Raw genomic sequence first — 17,944 nt, 5'->3', positions numbered from 1 at the left:
CCTCTCGGCTCATTGCAGGCTTTCTAAATCCAAACTCATTTCAGGTATGAGTGGCAGCGGGTCTCAGAGCTAATGATCCTGCTGCAGTCAGTCCACGGTGTCTGTTTAATCATACCCAGCAGATGCCAGCAATGTGAGGTTTGCGACTCTTGTCCCTCAGCTGGGGCTTCCTGGTCACCTTCCTCCTCAAGTGTCCCTTGTTCTCTTTTTCTTCTGGGAACTGGCCTTGGGTCCTCTGTCTCCCTCTATCCTGGAGAGGTGACTTCGCCCTTTCTAATTACCTTTTCCCTGGGCTTCCTACTTCCTTCCTCAAGATGGGCTGTGAAGAGGGGCATGTGGGTCTTGCTACCTTCCAAGATAACCTCTCAGGATTACTTGTTCTGAAGGACTTGCTATAGCCACTCCAGGGAGTTGCCAGGAGAACCAAGGATAGGAAGGCATGGGGGGGAGGTGGACTATATGAAACCCTATAAATCTGTCAGGGTCATTATTTTTTATTTTTAATGTTAATTTATTTATGAGAGACAGAGCATAAGCTGGGGAGGGGCAGAGAGAGAGAGAGAGAGAGAGAGAGAGAGAGAGAGAGAGAGAGAGAGAGAGAGAGAGAGAGAGAGACTATATCCAAAGCAGGCTCTCTAGGCTCTGAGCTGTCAGCATAGAGCCCATTGTGAGGCTTGGACTCATGAACTCTGAGATCATGATCTGGGCCCAAGGCTTAAGCAACTGAGTCACCCAGGTGTCCTGAGGGTACTCATTTTAACCTTGGTCAGAAGTTTCTGATTCCCTTCTGATTCATTACCACACAGCTCTTTTTAGCTTGCGGATGTAGCCTACCTATCTGACATTTCTTTCCGACTCAGCCCTTTACCTGAGAAAGCCCCACTAATAAGCAAAAAGGCCTGGGGAGCCATCAGGGTCCAGGAAAAGATAAAGCCTTTCCAGAGAGGAAGGTGTATGTCTCTGCAGTTCTTCAGGCCAGACCACCTCCTCTGAGCACACACAATGTGCCAGGCACCTGTCATTAGGTTCTCACAGTAACTGGTAGATGTGCAAATGGAGACTGAAGTAAAGCAATTGTCTTGTGGCTGGTAACAGGACCATGACTGCCCCTCAAATCACTGGAATCCAAAGCTAATTACCATCATTGTTGTCGCCATGGTCAATTGGTGTTACCATCATCGATATGTTTAATCCTCTTTGTCCTCCTATTTTTACTGTTCTTGCCACAGCACTTATTGAGTGCTTGCTGTGTGCCAAGAACCAACTAAATATCTTATATACACTATTGCCTTTAAATTACACAATAATGCTATCAGGTAGGTATGATTATTATCTCTATTTTACAAGTGAAGGAATTAAGGTCAAGGAGATCCAGTGATTTTCCCAGTGACACACAGATAGCAAAATGAGAACACAGGATTTAACCATAGGACTTCTGATGTCATATGGTTTGCTCTCTTAAACCATGGTGTTATTTTGATGCACAAAGGAAAGATCAGTGTTTAAGGTCTCCTCTTGGCTCCATTTCCTTTCCTATGTTCCTTTCCTACTTTTTATAATTGAAGTATCTGATATAATAAATAAATTCATATATGTGGAATTAAAAAACCAACCCCCAAAACACTGAGCTCATAGATCTAGAGAACAGATTGGAGGCTGCCAGAGATGGGGTGGGTGAAATGGGTAAAGGGGATCAAAAGATAATAAACTTTCAGTTAAAAAATAAGTCATGCAATGCAATGTATAGCAAGACTATAGTTAATAATATTGTACTGTATATTTGAAAGTTGCTAAGAGTACATCTTAAAAGATCTCATCACAAGAAAAAAAAATTATAACTATGTGAGGTAATGGATGTTAACTAGACTTATTGTGATTTCACAGTATATACAAATATGAAATAATTATGTTATGTACCTAAAACTAATAAGTGACTTATATCTTAATAAAAAAATAAGCAAACCCCAATGCCTAGAAATCGTCATTATTATCATGATCATGATCAGCATCATCCTTTTTAATGTGGGTCAAATAAGGAAGCATAAAAAAACTAAATTACATAATATTGTCATGCTGACCTTTGATTTGCCTCTATTGAATGTTTTTGATTGTTTCTAAAAGATTTCTATGTTTTATAAAAGGTTTTTCTTATAGTCATTGGCTCACTCTCATCCTTTTTCTTAAGATCTATATAGACAGCTAGTTGGTAGGCAGGTCAAGGCATTTCTAGACCAGAGTATCTCAACTTTGGCACTATTGACATTTTGGGCTGGATAATTCTTTGACTTTTAGCAGCATTCCTGGTCTTTAAGAACTTGATACCAGTAGCACTCTCCCCTTCTGCCAGATGTGATGACCAAAAATGTTTAAGGACATTGCCCAGTGTTTCCTGCATAGAACTGAGCATTGCTTTAGAACAAATTCAGGGTAAGGAGATATAAAGTTGCCCAGATTGAGAACACCCTCTAACCTATCTGTCCATCAGGAGAGGACACGATAGGATTTTTTTTTCCTTTCTCTTCAATTGGAAAAAAAAAAAAGGTTAGGTTTTTTGACTGGGGGGGGGGAGGGAGGGTCCTAATGACTTGTAATAAGAGACATCTGCATATATCACTCTATACTATATAAACTATGGAGTCTATTATATAAGCATGGTGGGGGTTTCCTTGCAATATATGTACTGTGCTAAGGTTAAAAATAAAAGGGAACTGATAATGGAAAAAAGTGAATTCCTTGTCTAAAATATAGTAGAAAATATATAGAAAAGACCACAACTGATAACCAATGCAATGTGTTATCTTTTCCAAGTATATTTGCATTTTAAAGTTGGGTACCTTCAAAGGGTAGAGGTTAAGACCCTACCTAGATAGGGGACATTCTTTTGAGGATTGTATACATACATACATACATACATACATACATACATACACACACATATACATATATTAATTTTTTAAGCACTTAAGAGGGTTTTTTTTTTTGCCACCTCCTCTGTGAAGCCCACCCAAATCTCCATAGACCCTTTCACCCCAGCCAATGAGAATTGTTCCTTTTTATGTGCTTCCACATCACACTGCTCATGACTCCATTTAACACTTACATATCTGAATCTATGCTTCCTCTCATAGCCTGCTAGCTTCATCTGGGGCATCTCCCATAATACCTTGTGGCAACAGGCATACCACCAAGACTTGTTGAGATAAGGTTAGGACTGGAGAGGGTGATATTAGGAATGTATATATTGAAAGGTGATGGATGAAGAGATGAAAGGAAGACCTCTCTGTAAAGATCACCCAAAACAATTGGGAAAAGCCCCAGGGACAAATCTTAACTTTGATTCATGGGAATAGGACTTCTTCTTGTAAGGAAATTCTTTGGCTCAACTAATTAAAAAAAAATAGATAAAGTCCTAGATCCCAACATTCCAACATGGGCCAGACTAGTCTCTTATCCATTCATTCATGTATTCAAACATTTATTGAATATCCATTATATATGAGGCATGGGGGAAAGTGAGAATCAGAAAGAAGGGAGAGTTTCTTCACTATTTTTTTAAATATTTATTTTTGAGAGAGAGTGACAGAGCATGAGCAGGGGAGGGGCAGAAAGAGAGGGAGGTACAGAATCTGAAGCAGACTCCAGGCTCCGAGCTGTCAGCAGACAGCCCAACGTGGGGCTTGAACTCATGAACCATGAGATCATGACCTGAACCAAAGTTGGACGCATAACCGACTGAGCCACCCAGGTGCCCCACCAGGGAGAGGTTTCTGACACAAGTCAATTATTGCAATCATAAAATAACTCAAAACTCCCAGATTATCCCAGGTACATCAATGGCAATATGTATAACCCCTTCTTTGGGGTTAAGGTATCCTCACTGACCTATGGCTCAGAACCAACAAGCTGCATCCCCCAAGGACCACTGGGAAGGCCAAGGTTTAGCAAACAGGATGAAATATGTTCTAGTAGCCAGAATAGGCTATTTCCCCTGCACTGACCTCAACTTTTATTTTCCTAGACTTATTTTCCACTGTTCTTCACAAATGAATTTCAAGTTGATTAATAAATATGATTATATAAATGTATTAATGAGTTTTTTAAATTATTTGTAGTAGATAGTTGCTTTCTGGCTACCCACCTTCCAATCTGCTCTCTTTTCCTTAACAATCCTTTGACTTCCTTTTGAGAAATTACCTCTCCTCTGTGCTTTGTAATGTTGATGAATTCTAAGTCAGGATGCCCTTCCCATTAGACTTGCTCACTCTGGGACTTTGACTTGAGTGCAATGACTCAAGGAAGGAAAAACAAATGAGATCATGAAGTAATTGCTTCTTCCAATACTCTCCCATTGCACTGAGATTTCCTTTTTTTGGTTCTTTTTTGGGAGCTGGGGTTTCAACTTTCCTTTGATTCTGTGAGCCAGACTGTGTGATTCTTCTTCCCTTCTACCCTACCTCCCACCACATTTTTGCAAGGATACTATTTTGCTTAAGTTAGCCAGAACTATTTCTGCTTCTTGCAAAAAGAAGTCTGATAAAAACAGTGGCCTATTCATTTGCATGGATAGATCTCCATCTTTAAAAACTAATGATTTTTATTTATTTGGTGAAATTGCAGTTCACAAAATGCTGCCCCTTATTTACTTGATCTTAATCGATCTTCCCAGATTTCCTGTAGAGAGTTCAGGACAGGTTAGTCCCATTTAATTGGAAAGAAAACTGAGTGTTGATTGTACTAAGTAGCTTGCCCAAGGTCACACAGCTCATGAGCACCAAGGTTTGTCTGATTCTAAAGCTTATACATGTCCTTTCCTTGATGTAAGCATTTAATGCTATCTGCCCACAGGAAAAAAAAAAACCCTCTGGGCCTTTTTCATGCTTATTTGCAGGTTTTCCATATTGATAATTCTCTTAAACTTCCATTGCCAAGCTCAAGTGTTAGACTTCTTAAGGACCCATGTGTCCACCACAGACAATAGCAATCTCTCCTTCCTTTGAACAGACAATTCTTAATATCCATACTACTCACTTGGAACTTGTAATATCTTACACTCTTAATAGTTAAATACCAAGCCATTTCTACAAGCCAATTGGTAGATTCAACATTGCAACTTATCTACAAATCCCTATATGCAGCAAGAAGCCATCTGTAGACAGAGTAAAAATAAGTCTCATACACATGGTTTTCCAATTTCTGCAGGGATTCTTGAGATCAGCAAATTACAAATCCAAATCCACAGCTTTTTGTTTTATTTTCATAATAATGGACAAAGGACAATTGCTTTCAGGTATGAGGGTTGGGGAGGGGTAAGGTTTTCAAAGATTTTTGATAATCACAAAGGGTCTTTAAATTAAAAAAAAATAGGTACCCACAGTCTTTAATTCTTAGAGGATAAGAAGTATACTTTAGATCACTTTGAAACCCCACCACGGTCATTAGGAAATATTCAAGAAAGAGTCTGTTAGTAGAAGAGAGACAGAAGTCAGCTAAATTTTTTCCTTAAACGCAGAATGTACTTATTTACAGAGTTTTTACTTTGATCCAGGGACATGTGTGAAAAAGAATTGAATCCGGGATGACCAAGCTTTGGTGCAGCTCTGTCTCTGTTTCTACATGACCCTCAGGGTAGATGACTAGAAAATCAGCCCCATACTGGAGAGAGGATGGCAAAGCAGAACTAAGTCTTTGTGGAGGGCTCATGGAGGCGGAGCCAGGTTTCAGATACACAGATTACAGCCTTCCAGGGGCTACACAGGAGATACACCGCACGCAACCTTAGGAGAATACTCTTTAAAGTCTCGCTTCTTTTTTAAAGCTTATTAGTTTGGAGAAAGCTCAAATCAAATGTTCTTCACTCCCTAGCTGCTGATCCAGGTGACTGAGGTTTCCTTCCTGGCATACAAATAAGCAACCCTCTGATTTCTGAGAATTCTGTCTGAAAAATAATGACAGTTACCAGCATTTGATAACCTTCCTGTCCCTGGCCAGTGGTTGAGGTTCTTTTCAAGATAACCTGCAACAGAGTGACTGGCAGTTACTTTCCTTTCTGACTCTGGGTGAGGAAATGATCTGCATATGCAATCACCTGGGTGTGTGTCCCTGCCTGCCCAAGAGATTCCCACCAAAGCACACAGACTGGGTTACAGGGCTGTGGGCAGGAGATGCGATCTAAGGATTCCATACAGTCTTGTGTGGCCTTTTTTCAAGTGTACAAATGTTCTGATTCTTATTCAGGGCTAAGACTAAATTTAATCTCAAAATCAAGTTATGACATTTTCCAAGCTATAAGGCATGGGTGTGACATGCCAAGAAAATACTGGCAAAAGAATGATGTTTTCTGTCATTCTTAAAAGGAAACAATTACTAATTGTTTGTGGGACTGTTTATTAATAAATGTCTTTGTGATTCCCTGTTAGAGTATAGAGTCACAGCCTCTCTCTCATTTACAGCTGAACACTATAGCACCTGGCACAGAGGATATATTCAAGGACTCACTGGTGAATCAGTGAGTGAATACATGATACCTGAAATATGGACATCTGCCACCAAGTGGGCAGTGCTGCCTTAACAGAATACAGTGTTAAACTGGCAATTTTTTTCTGCATCCGTTTTTCTTGCTGTGGATAACTGAGACCAAAGAAAGTAACATGACATCCAATATTTTGTACCTCATATTTTTGGCAAAGAAGATCACAAAAAAGACAGTATGAATTCTGGTTTGAGAAACTTCAATATTAAGTTAGTCACAGAAGAGATGACCATAATGTGTCACCTCTCATGAACAACAACAAAATATCCTAGCACAGATCTAATCAGATACTAGTTGGGTAAATGAATTTATTGACTGAAACACAGTGAGGTAGGCACTACTGCTGAGAGTGATAAGTCTATGGAAGCACAGAGGAAGGAGAGATTCACTCTGGGTACATTGCAGAGGATGTTGTGGAGGCAGAGAGAAGGCAGATAAGGAAGGAAGGTTTTGTAAGCAGGAATACCACTAGGGGCATGGGAGAAGGACAGACAATCTCAGGCCTCTCTCCTTAAGGATAGAGGAACTTGGTCAACAGTAAGTTGGGTGTATATAGCATAATTATATAATGGATATTTATTGCTGAGCCGCTCAGAACTCTCCTGCACCTAGACCAATTTCCACCATACAGTTGAAGCAGAGGATGCCTTTCCCTCTGGCCTGAGTTAATTGGTCTAGGGGTGGGTACATAATACCAGCCAGACCAACCTGTGTCTCTTTCCCAGTCCCTCTCAAGAGGTGAAGCTGTGAGTGTAGGTCTGTTTGTGAGAGATGAAAGCCAAATACAGAGAGAAACACAGACAAAAAAATGAGCATTGCACTGATGGATTCCAAATTTCTGGTTGACATGACCCTAAGGCCCAATTCACCCTGTTTTCTTTCAATAAAGTCTCTGTCTAAGCTATTTTTTTTTTAATTTTTTTTAACGTTTATTTATTTTTGGGACAGAGAGAGACAGAGCATGAACGGGGGAGGGGCAGAGAGAGAGGGAGACACAGAATGGGAAACAGGCTCCAGGCTCTGAGCCATCAGCCCAGAGCCCGACGAGGGGCTCGAACTCACGGACCACGAGATTGTGACCTGGCTGAAGTCGGATGCTCAACCGACTGCGCCACCCAGGCGCCCCTGTCTAAGCTCTTTTGAATTGGGGTTCTGTCACATGCAGTCAAGAGTCTTGACTAATCCTTATACTAGATTGGTATGGTTCTCCTTTGAGGCATCAAATATTTCCCACATTGGGCTGAAATACTCACAGTTATCCTTAGTGGTTAAGACTGTGAAGACCACTATCAAAATGTAAATATGTTATCATGGGGTAGGGAGACAGTGGGAAAGAAGAAAACTTGAAGCTATCATTTATTAACACCTTTAGATGATCATATCTTTCATATAACCTAGCAGAGCTTCCTCATAAGGCCCTAAAGGGACAAAAATTAAAAAAAGACTTTTTAAAAATGTTTTCTAACATTTATTTGTTGTTGAGAGACAGAGTGAGACAGAGCACAAGCAGGGGAGGGGCGGAGAGAGAGGGAGACACAGAATCTGAAGGAGGCTCCAGGCTCTGAGTTGTCAGTACAGAACTGGAAGCAGGGATCTAACCCATGAACCATGAGGCCATGACCTGAGCCAAAGTCAGACGTTCAACCAACTGAGCCTCCCAGGCACCCCTAAAAAAGACTTTTTAATAGAAGTTTTCAAATAGTGCTAAACACTGGGAAGGAGAAGGGATCTCCCATGTTTGTGGTGTGTGTGTGTGTGTGTGTGTGTGTATGTGTGTGTGTGTGTGCGCGCGCATGCCTGCGCACACGCTCATGCCTTAGAAGACCTCTGGAGGGGAGAATCACCAAAAAAAGGTCAGAGGACTGCAAAAAATAAAAGTAAGTTTTTTTTAGGGTTGTGTCCATCATGGTCTTATTATTATCATTGCAAATAATTGTATAGTTTCATTATTTTCATATTTGTGAAATTGTATTTATTTGAGAAATAAAATAAACATGTAAAGGGATCTAAGAATTACTTTAGCAAAGGGAAAAATAATCAGGTACATCCAAATTGCCTTCCAAGTTTGGCATAACCCTGCATTAGCTGAGGAATCTTTGATAAGATTTAATCTTTTAGAAATTGTTTCCCCATCTTGAAATTATTACTAATTCTTCCCTTTCTACTTCTAAGGATTGTTTGTGTCAAATATCAAACTACAGTATACTTTGTACTACAGAGGCTAATTGACTTTGTCTAATGTGGGAGAAGGACTTACATATTTAATATTGGTGAGGTTGTGTAAAGACCTCTAGTCCTGAATTTCAAGTACCAGCATAAATCCTCATCTATTTAATCTTTAAAAAGTTCTAGTTCTGTCCATTTAATGGCACAGAAATAATGATCAATCTAATACCAATATGTACCTTCAACATGTACTTATTGTGATTTCTAAACACCATTTTCTCTTAAAAGGGACTAGATCTATTGAAGACTATTGAGGTCATGAAAAAGAGCTCAGGAGCCAATGTGAAGAAGGTCCCACTGGCTAAAAATGGGGCAATCAATAAAGATAACAAACGCACTGATTTGACACACATCAAATATGTTTAAATCCATGAGTGCATATTGATAGTAAAATAGACAAACTCATTGGTCACCTGTGCAGGATGGTAGGGAATCAATTCATGCAACAGCGACATATCCACCCACAAACACAAATCTAACCTGAATCAGATTTAGGCACTAGCTCTAACTGCCAATTTACAGAAATACAATGAACAGGGAGACATGTTAAATGACATAACTGGGAGACAATGCGATCAGCAAAATCCAGACTATGGGAAATTTCATAGAACAAACAATCTTATTTATTCAGCAACAAGAACTAAATATACAAGAAAAACAAACAAACAAACAAACAAACAAACAAAAAAGAAAGATGAATAGGGAACCTATCAAATAAAAGAGAGTTAAGCTTATCTAAGTGTTTAGACTTATTTGGATTCTGCTTTTTAAAAAAAAATGTTTTTATTTATTTTTGAGAGACAGAGAGAGCAAAAGTGGGGCAGGGGCAGAGAGATGGGGGACAGAGGATCCTAAGCAGACCCTGTGCTGAAAGCAGAGAGCTTGATGTGGGGCTCAAACTCATGAACCATGAGATCATGATCTGAGCTGAAGTTGGATGCTTAACTGACTGAGCCACCCATGCACCTCTAGACTTGTTTGGATTCTGATTCAAATAAACTGGAAGATATTGAACACTGAATTGAAAGTTGATATCAAGGAATTAATGCTAATATTTTAGGAATGATAATGGTATAGGGGCATTTTTAAGAAATCCTATCCTTGAGAGATAGATATTAAAATGTTTGCCAGTAAAATGTTGCAACATTGAAGATTTGCTTTGAAATAAATTGCAGAATGAAGAGGGTGAGGCTATTGATAAAACAAGATTGATTATGAGTTGATTGTTGAAATCAGGTGATGGGCACATTAGAAACTTATCATATTATTCTCCCTACTTTTGGATATGCTTGAAAATTTTCATAATAAAGAGTTAAAATAAGATAATCCTGAGTTTAAGTTCAAGCTTAGTCCACTGCTAGCAGGGTTACTTAACTCATCTGTCAAATGGCGATAATCAAAGTGCTTATCTCACAGGGTTATTTATGGGGAGTATAAAGAGATAATAGGTATAAAACACTTAGGAGAACTGCCTATGGCACACAGTATATGTTTAATCAACCTATCTGTTGATATTATTTATTATCATCATATATCATCATGTAGATTTTATATTAAAGGGATACTAGAAAATTTGATCTCTGCTCAACATTTAAGCAGTGGATAATAAGTAGAAGGGCTATCGTTCTTTTTTTTTTTTAATTAATTTATTTATTTTGAGAGAGAGAGTGTGTGAGTGGAGGAGGGCCAGAGAGAGAGAGAGAGAGAGAGAGAGAGAGAGAGAGAGAATCCCAAGCGGGCTTCATGCTGTCAGCAGTGTGAAGCCCCAACGTGGGTCTTGAAATCATGAATCACAAGATCATGACCTGAGCTGAAATCAAGAGTTGGACGCATAACCAACTGAGCCACCCAGGGGCCCTGAAAGACCCCTTAGGGTCTTTCTTAAGGAAACTTGGAACAGCCTGTCAGGGGCAGTTTCCATTACAAAATCCACCAGGAAAGAGACTTTTTCTCTGGTTGTCAGGGCAGGCAGAGTTGAGAGAACATCTACCTTTTGCTTCATTCCAGGTGCATCATCAGTGAACCACGAGGGTGATAAATAAATAACTCATTTACCCTATCTCAATCTTTTGGCAAAGTGCTCTGCTGCCTAAGTATGTTAAAGTCAGTGTACACATTCACTGCAGAGGATCCAAGCTACAATGGTTCTTCATAATTGAGAAAATGGTTTAAAATCACTAATCATCATGGAATGCAAGCTAGTTAAAAAGGAGAGTCAATTAAAAATCTTTAATTTGGGCAATAAACAGATAAGCACAGTTATTACATTAATCATTGATGCCCTTGGCCACTGCTTTCAAACTTTACTGTGCACAGGAATCACCTGGGGATCTTGTTAAATTGCAAATTCTAATTGAGTTGGGGCAGGGCCTGAAATTCTGCATTTCTAACAAGCTTCCAATTGATGCTGAAGAGGTTAGTCCATATATCATACTTGCTGTAGCAAGCACTTGTTTAGTACTGGGAAATGATCTGACACATGTTTTAGTAGGACTTAGGATTCAGTGACTTGGATAAGATATACCCAGAAATATGTTTGATCTGAAATACTAACTGGAAGAATTCATTTCGGACTCTTTGGCTTTGGTAATTTACATCTACCAAAATAAATGTCACATACTCCTTTTCAGGCATTAAATTCCCAGTACTCATCTAGGAAATCCTTTTAAAGAAGAGATTTCAGGTATCAGAATGTCACCAAAGAGAAAATGGTACAATTTAATTCTCTAATAAAGTCCTCTGACCTGCTCAGCAGACCTTAGCATAAGACTAATTTTGGATCCCTTCCCTTTCCTCAGCAATGGGATGTGGGAATAAATACTGCAAGAATAGGTCAATAATTTTGTGAATTCCAAGATCACCCAGCATGATAAAAGTCTGAATTGAAAAAACAATTGGCCTCGTCCAAGTTGAATTCTGAGAAAAAGAATTTGAAAGCAACTCTTTGGGGGGCGCCTGGGTGGCTCAGTGGGTTGAACGGCTGGCTTCAGCTTGGGTCATGATCTTACAGTTTGTGAGTTGGAGTCCCGTGTCGGGCTCTGTGCTGACAGCTTGGAGTCTGTTTCGGATTCTGTGTCTCCCTCTCTCTCTGCTCCTCCTCCACTCATTCTCTGTCTCTCTCTCTCTCTCAAAAATAAATAAACATTAAAAAATATTATAAAAAAAAGAAAGCAACTCTTTGGAAACCTTGAGAATGATGTCTCATGTCACAGGAGGAAATTACTTTTGAGAAGCTCTTTTATGTTTATAATTTCATTGGAACCTGTTTGGGTAAGTGGAGAATGAATTGCCTAAGTCATGAAGATTGTTAACTTCTCTGTTACTGCTCACCTGCTTTGATCATGTGTGCTTCACAATCCAGGTTAATTTTCCCCCCAAATTTTCATGGGAATGCTAGAATTATTGTCTTGAAGAACAGTTCTGAAAACTCAGGGTTAAAGTTTAAAATATCTGTTGCCTGCAGATCTTCTCAGAGACCTTACTATGTTGATGTATGCTGGACCCTCTAAGAGAGGTCGACAGGACACAGATTTTTCCATCCAGATTTGACCATGAACCTTGTTTTTCAACAACTCTCTCTTGAGATAAGCATTTGGCAGACTTCACTTTGAGAAATGCTGATATAGGGGAGCTGGGACAAAGTTTGTCTTAGTGATTTTGAATTAACAGAATATACTAATCTCTCATCATCCACAAGATGTAAAAATGAGTGTGGGTGTACGAATGGGGTGGAAAATTTCTAGAAATCTGTTAGTAAAAACCCTCTTGGCAAGGTGAAGGTATTAACCCCTAGGGATTTAGAAGGAAAACAAACAAAAGCCATTGATACTTATTACTTAAGATATAAAATTTCCATACAAACCATATCTGTAGGTACTCAAAACCTTCTCTGAGACAATGGTAAGATATGCTATTTCTATTCCTCAGAGTTTCATCTGTAAAGGAGGATAGATATATCCATCTCGCAGGGTGGTTGCAAGGACTAACAGGGACAATGCATGCAAAGAAACTAGCACATGTAAGAAGCACGGAGATGGTAGTTTTGTTTTTATTATTAAAAGTGTTTTTTGTAGGTGCCCAAGGTGACACAGGTGACACCTGTTGTACAGGTTTTCAAGAAGGTAGTAGGTTCATGTCGAGATCATATGGGGGAACATTTAAAACATATGCATGCTTGACCCCTACTCAGTCCTGGTGAGCCATAACTTAGTGATAATGTGGAAGGATGCATGTATATTTTTAAAAGATTCTGTGGTAATTATGGTACATCTTGAACACCTCTAATGTATTTGGGACAAATCCCTAAATTGTGATCCCACATCTCCTGTAGTAGTCCTGGAATGTGTTCCTTGGAATAAAAGGTTTCTGTGGTTAAGTGTTTAGAAATGGTACATACTCATACCTGTCCCCTCTCCTCCTTGGGCTTACCAAAGTACCTGAGAAGTCTGGCAGAAATATTTGAAATATTTGAAAATTTGTAACCTAATGTCTTCTGTCTTTTTGATTTTGCAAAATGTATTTTTCTTGCAACTGTCATCAATGTCTGCCCAACACATTTGAGAAATGCTATAGTATAGAGTTAGAAGAGAATTCTACCTATATTCAGAAATCTTTTTGCACTGATGACATAAGGGAGAAGCAAGATAGCAAAGAACAGCCCAGATTCCTTTTTCAGGGACCTGGATAAGCCTACTTTTATTCTTCCTACCATGTACTACTTATATGTGAAAAGAATATTAAAAATGATAAATGTGTGCTTTCAAGTAAACATCTCTGGGTAAACTCTGGGTAATAGTCAATAGGCCAGGGAGATGAGCTGCTACAAACCTTAAGAGTTGAGACTTTGGATAAACTTGGTTTTGAATCTTGTTTCAAGCACTTCCTGGCTCAGTGACCTTGGACAAGTAACTTAACCTTCCTGTGCTTCATTTTCCTCAGGTGTATAGTGGGGACAATAATAGCCCTCTCTCAGTGGGGATTTGTGAGGATAAAGGAGATAATCATGCAAAGGCTCAGTAAGGACTTAATAAAAGTACGTCATCATTATAACTATTATTACAGAAATGGAAAAACACACTTAAGCAAAGTGAGGGGGAGAATGAAGGAACAAATAGAGAACGCTAAAAACCTTCAAGCTCAAATAAATCTTCTTCCCTTCACAAATGAATTTAACTTTTTTTTTTTTTTTTGTAAATCATTATGCCAACTACCCTGTGAGAATTCAGGGTTAGAGTTTGAGAGATGTTATTAAATTGGATGGTCTATGGCACTGGAGTGTGAATGACCCTTTTATCTGGCTCTTCATTCCAGTCAAATCCCAAACTATCTGACTAATTAAAATACAAGAAACAGCTTGGGAGCTGCTGCCAGAGACAAAAAGAGAAGCTACTGGTTGAAACTCAACAATCCTGAAAACCCGCTGCCTGAGAGAGAATAAAGAGGACTCAGAACGGAGATGAGGAGATTGGGAAGGGGCGGCAGAGGGGTAGGTTTGTAAGCAAACACAAGTTTCACTGCTCCCAGAGCTTTGTAAAATAATGAAATAGAATAGAAAGCCTCAGAGTGCTTTGCATGTAGTATCAGGTGGCAATTTTACATCTCACATACACACATCCACCTGTGTGTGTTGCACATGCATAATATGTATTTCTTACTGTGAATTATGTTTAAAGAAGCTTAAAAGTCTCTGATCTAGAGGGCAGGCCACAGGGCCCTGAGCCAGGAAATAGATTGCTGTGTATCTAGAATGGCTTTGTGAACTTTCCTCAGATCCTACCCTTGTAAACTCTAGGGTGATTTGGTGAATGTGGTGGGGACAAGCAAAGGAGAGAAAACTTAGACACCCAGCACCAGTGCAGTGACTGACTTGGGTGGGGCCTGGAGACCCCACTCTCACTCTGAACGTGAGAAATGACAAGAAAAGCAGATGGCAGCCATGTGGTCATGGTGGTTTCCATGCCCAGGGCAGTAAGTGCAGCTGAGGTATCAGCAAGAGACCATTTACTGTGGGCCTACTATGCACCAAGCCCTATATTTCATTCGCTCCTTCCTTTATCTCATGTGAATCTCATAACAGAACTAGGGGAGAAACACGCAGAGGTGAGAGAAGAGACTCCTGAGGAATCCATCGTACCAAAGAGATTTTGTGAGAACTGCTCATCCGGTGCTTTGGGAGGGGCAAAGTGAGGTAAGTGGAGTTGTCTTCTCTCAAGAAGTTTCAATCTAGATAACCTAACTCTAGCTTATGATAATCTCTGAGGAATGAAGCACTTGCCTTCTCACCCGTAAATCCCCTGACTCATCCAATTTCTCTCCTGCCGAAGACTGGCAGAATGAAGAAAGTGATAGAATTTTATTCTTTTCCATGTGCAGAGAAAGGTTCCAGATTGAAAATCAACCCTTTCAAGGGGATTTTTAATTAAAAATTGGAATATCAATCACACCCAGTTTCAATTACTCAGCACATTGCCTATGAACACTGTTGATATTTACTGCAGACTATTTACTGGTCTCTTACTATATGTCTACCTTCATACTAAGTAATTACTATACATATTGTTCAGTCTTAAGAATCACTCTAATGGAGAAGGTACTATTTTTATACCCATTTTCCAGATGAGGGAATAAAGAAGTGAGAGAGGAGTAACTTTCCTGAGGTGACAATGCTAATAAATGGTAGTGTAGCTCTGTCAACCTCCAGAGCCTGGGCTCTTAAACCTCCAGACAATAATGACTTCCCCATGATGTTCAAGGTACCATATGTGTAAGTGTGGGGGTTAAATAAAGATGTTGACAATTGTTCTCTGTTTGTCTAGGAGGGAAGGTAAGATGTATACAAGTGAAAAAATAGTTAACAATACCTTCCTATAAGCTTATGCTGGGGTCAAAGTAGTACTAGAGAAGATTCAGGGAGGGAGAGGTTGAGGGAGCAGAGCTGGGCAGGATGGGCAGGGCTGCATAAACATGGAAAGCAGGTTGGTCCCAAGGGTAACCAAATAGATATTAGACTCCTTGGTTTAGAACAGAGACCACAGTTTCCTTAAACATAGTGGGCCCCCATTTAGGAATTCTGAGACTTTTAGCAAGTTATTTACCTTTCTTAAGCCTCAGTTTCCCCATCAGTGGTATAGGGATAATACCCATTAAGAGGCTTGCTGGGAAGATTAAGTGTACCTAAGTGCTTGGGAAAAGGAGGCATCTCCTACTTTCCCTCTGGCACCAGATTGAGTTCAGTTTTCCAGTGGAGTTGGCTTGCTTCTTCCCTTTGACCTCACCTTTGGAAATCTTAGAAAGATCCTTACCTGCTGTGAGAAGCCCTTCACAACACGCCTTTGTTTGAGGTTTGTCTCTCCATCCAGGTTGGCAGTTTCCAGGTGGCAGATCCCATTCGGGTCTGAAGAGAAGAGCAGGAGTATGTCTGCTGGGATGATCTCATTGCATTGCATTTGGATGAAGTCGCCCACACGCACATCCTTCCAGCACTTCTTCACGTAGCTCCGCTGTTTTCTTGGATGGGAGAACAACAGGGGTCAGAGTGAGTTTTAAGGTTCTCTAGAAAAATGAGTGAACAGAAGAAGGTCCCACCTGTGCCTAAATGTCCCCCAGGAAGCCTGTCGCAAGACTGTTTAGTATTTTACCTCCAAATGACCACCATCATAATCTCTCTAGAAAAGCTAAGCATGACCTATAGAATACCACTAGTAGAAGATCTGTTCTCATGATCATTTAGAATTTTGATTGACTGCTGGCTGTTGACTGTGCTTAGCCTTGCTTCTTAGCTGAAGAAGGAAGAGGGAGAAGGTGACTACATAGTCATATTATTATATTATTATTATAGTACTCTTAATATACATAATTTTCCAGAATAGCTAGCTAACCTGTAGAAAGCAGGTTGCAAGGAAAGATTATTTCTAATTATGAGAGGAAAGTGGCAGTAGGAAAGTGAGGATATAGACCATTGTGGAGGAAGATCTGGAGCTGTGCTGAAACAGAAAACTCTGGGCAGTCAGGGAATTAGGAAGACAGCAACAGTAAGGTTGACAAGATGGGACCCATGGTGATCATAGAATCAGAGGGCTAAAGAAATCTGAGGAAATTATGAACTGTCTCTTTCTATTCAATTTATCAAGCTCAGATATAACAGTGGCAGCAATAATCACAAATGTAGGATTTCTACTGTGCCAAGCATTAATGTTTGTTAATACTTTATTTACTTGCATAATAACCCACTAGAATAGATATTGTTAGACCCAATTCACAAATGAGGAAATTGAGGGTCCAAGAAAAGTTTCCAAGGTCTTACAAAAATAGAGCTGAAACCTGAGACCAGGTCCAGCTTGACACACATCCCTACAGTTTTCAATGCTTGGAGATCCTACTGCCTCAAAAGTATCCCTCTCCCTCCTCGGGTCTCAGGTGGTTATGCAGCCTCAGCTTTTGCACCAACAGCAAAAGGACTCCCTACTACCCAAGGCAAGACATTCTATTTCAAGGAGCTCTCATCTTAGAAAGTCCTCCATCTACATAGCCAAATATTGAGCTAGATCTGCTCTCCTGGAGAGCCTGATATATTCCATCTTCTACCATTTTGTAAACATTTTAAGGCATTCATCAGGTGGCCCCTGAAATCTTTTGGGCTTCCCAAGTCAAATTTAACTTTCCAAGTGTCCTCTGTTATTCTTGTATGAATGATAGTTTCAAGAGCTGTCGAGGTGTGAGCTGTTTCGTCTAAGGCTGCATTTGGAAATGTTTCTCTTTAAATATGGGATGTGGAACCAAACCAATATTCTACATGTGGTCTTTTCAACTGAGCCCAGCTGGCTTGCAGCTGGATGCCTCTCAGACCAGCCAGGCCTAAGGAGGTAAGCTCTCCTTTGCTGGTTTTCTTTATGGATGCTGAACCCCTCTGGGCATGTTATTGCTTCAGTTTCTGTTAGAATCTGGGTGCCCAGGCATGACAAGACTACTCTTCCACAGAGAAAGAGATGTGACTGGAATTTCACTTTTCTCTTTTGACTTCATAAAAGTCCCTAAGAAGGATAAGGGCTTGAGGTCTTGCTTCCTCTTAGGTGCCCCCTGGAGAACCCTGAACAAGCCCTCCGAAGACCCCATTGTCCTTGTCATAAAAGATCTATGAAGATGACTCCCCTAGTCCCCTGAAATGAGTGTGCTTCTATCTGGAAGGCCAAC

General features: G+C 39.9%; 1 protein-coding gene across 1 annotated transcript in view; it reads right to left on the bottom strand.

Annotated features, from left to right (window-relative positions):
* Positions 1-17,944, bottom strand: part of LOC115522306 (probable phospholipid-transporting ATPase VB) — a 74,198-nt gene that overhangs the window by 41,372 nt on the left and 14,882 nt on the right. Inside the window, exon 2 of the mRNA XM_032593997.1 lies at positions 16,057-16,261. Within this exon, the coding sequence (XP_032449888.1) occupies positions 16,057-16,261 (205 nt within the window). The remainder of the gene's footprint in view (positions 1-16,056; positions 16,262-17,944) is intronic.

The sequence above is a fragment of the Lynx canadensis genome, chromosome A1 (assembly GCF_007474595.2).
Source record: "Lynx canadensis isolate LIC74 chromosome A1, mLynCan4.pri.v2, whole genome shotgun sequence".
Lineage (NCBI taxonomy): Eukaryota > Metazoa > Chordata > Mammalia > Carnivora > Felidae > Lynx > Lynx canadensis.
This window is presented reverse-complemented; position numbering and strand designations above follow the sequence as displayed.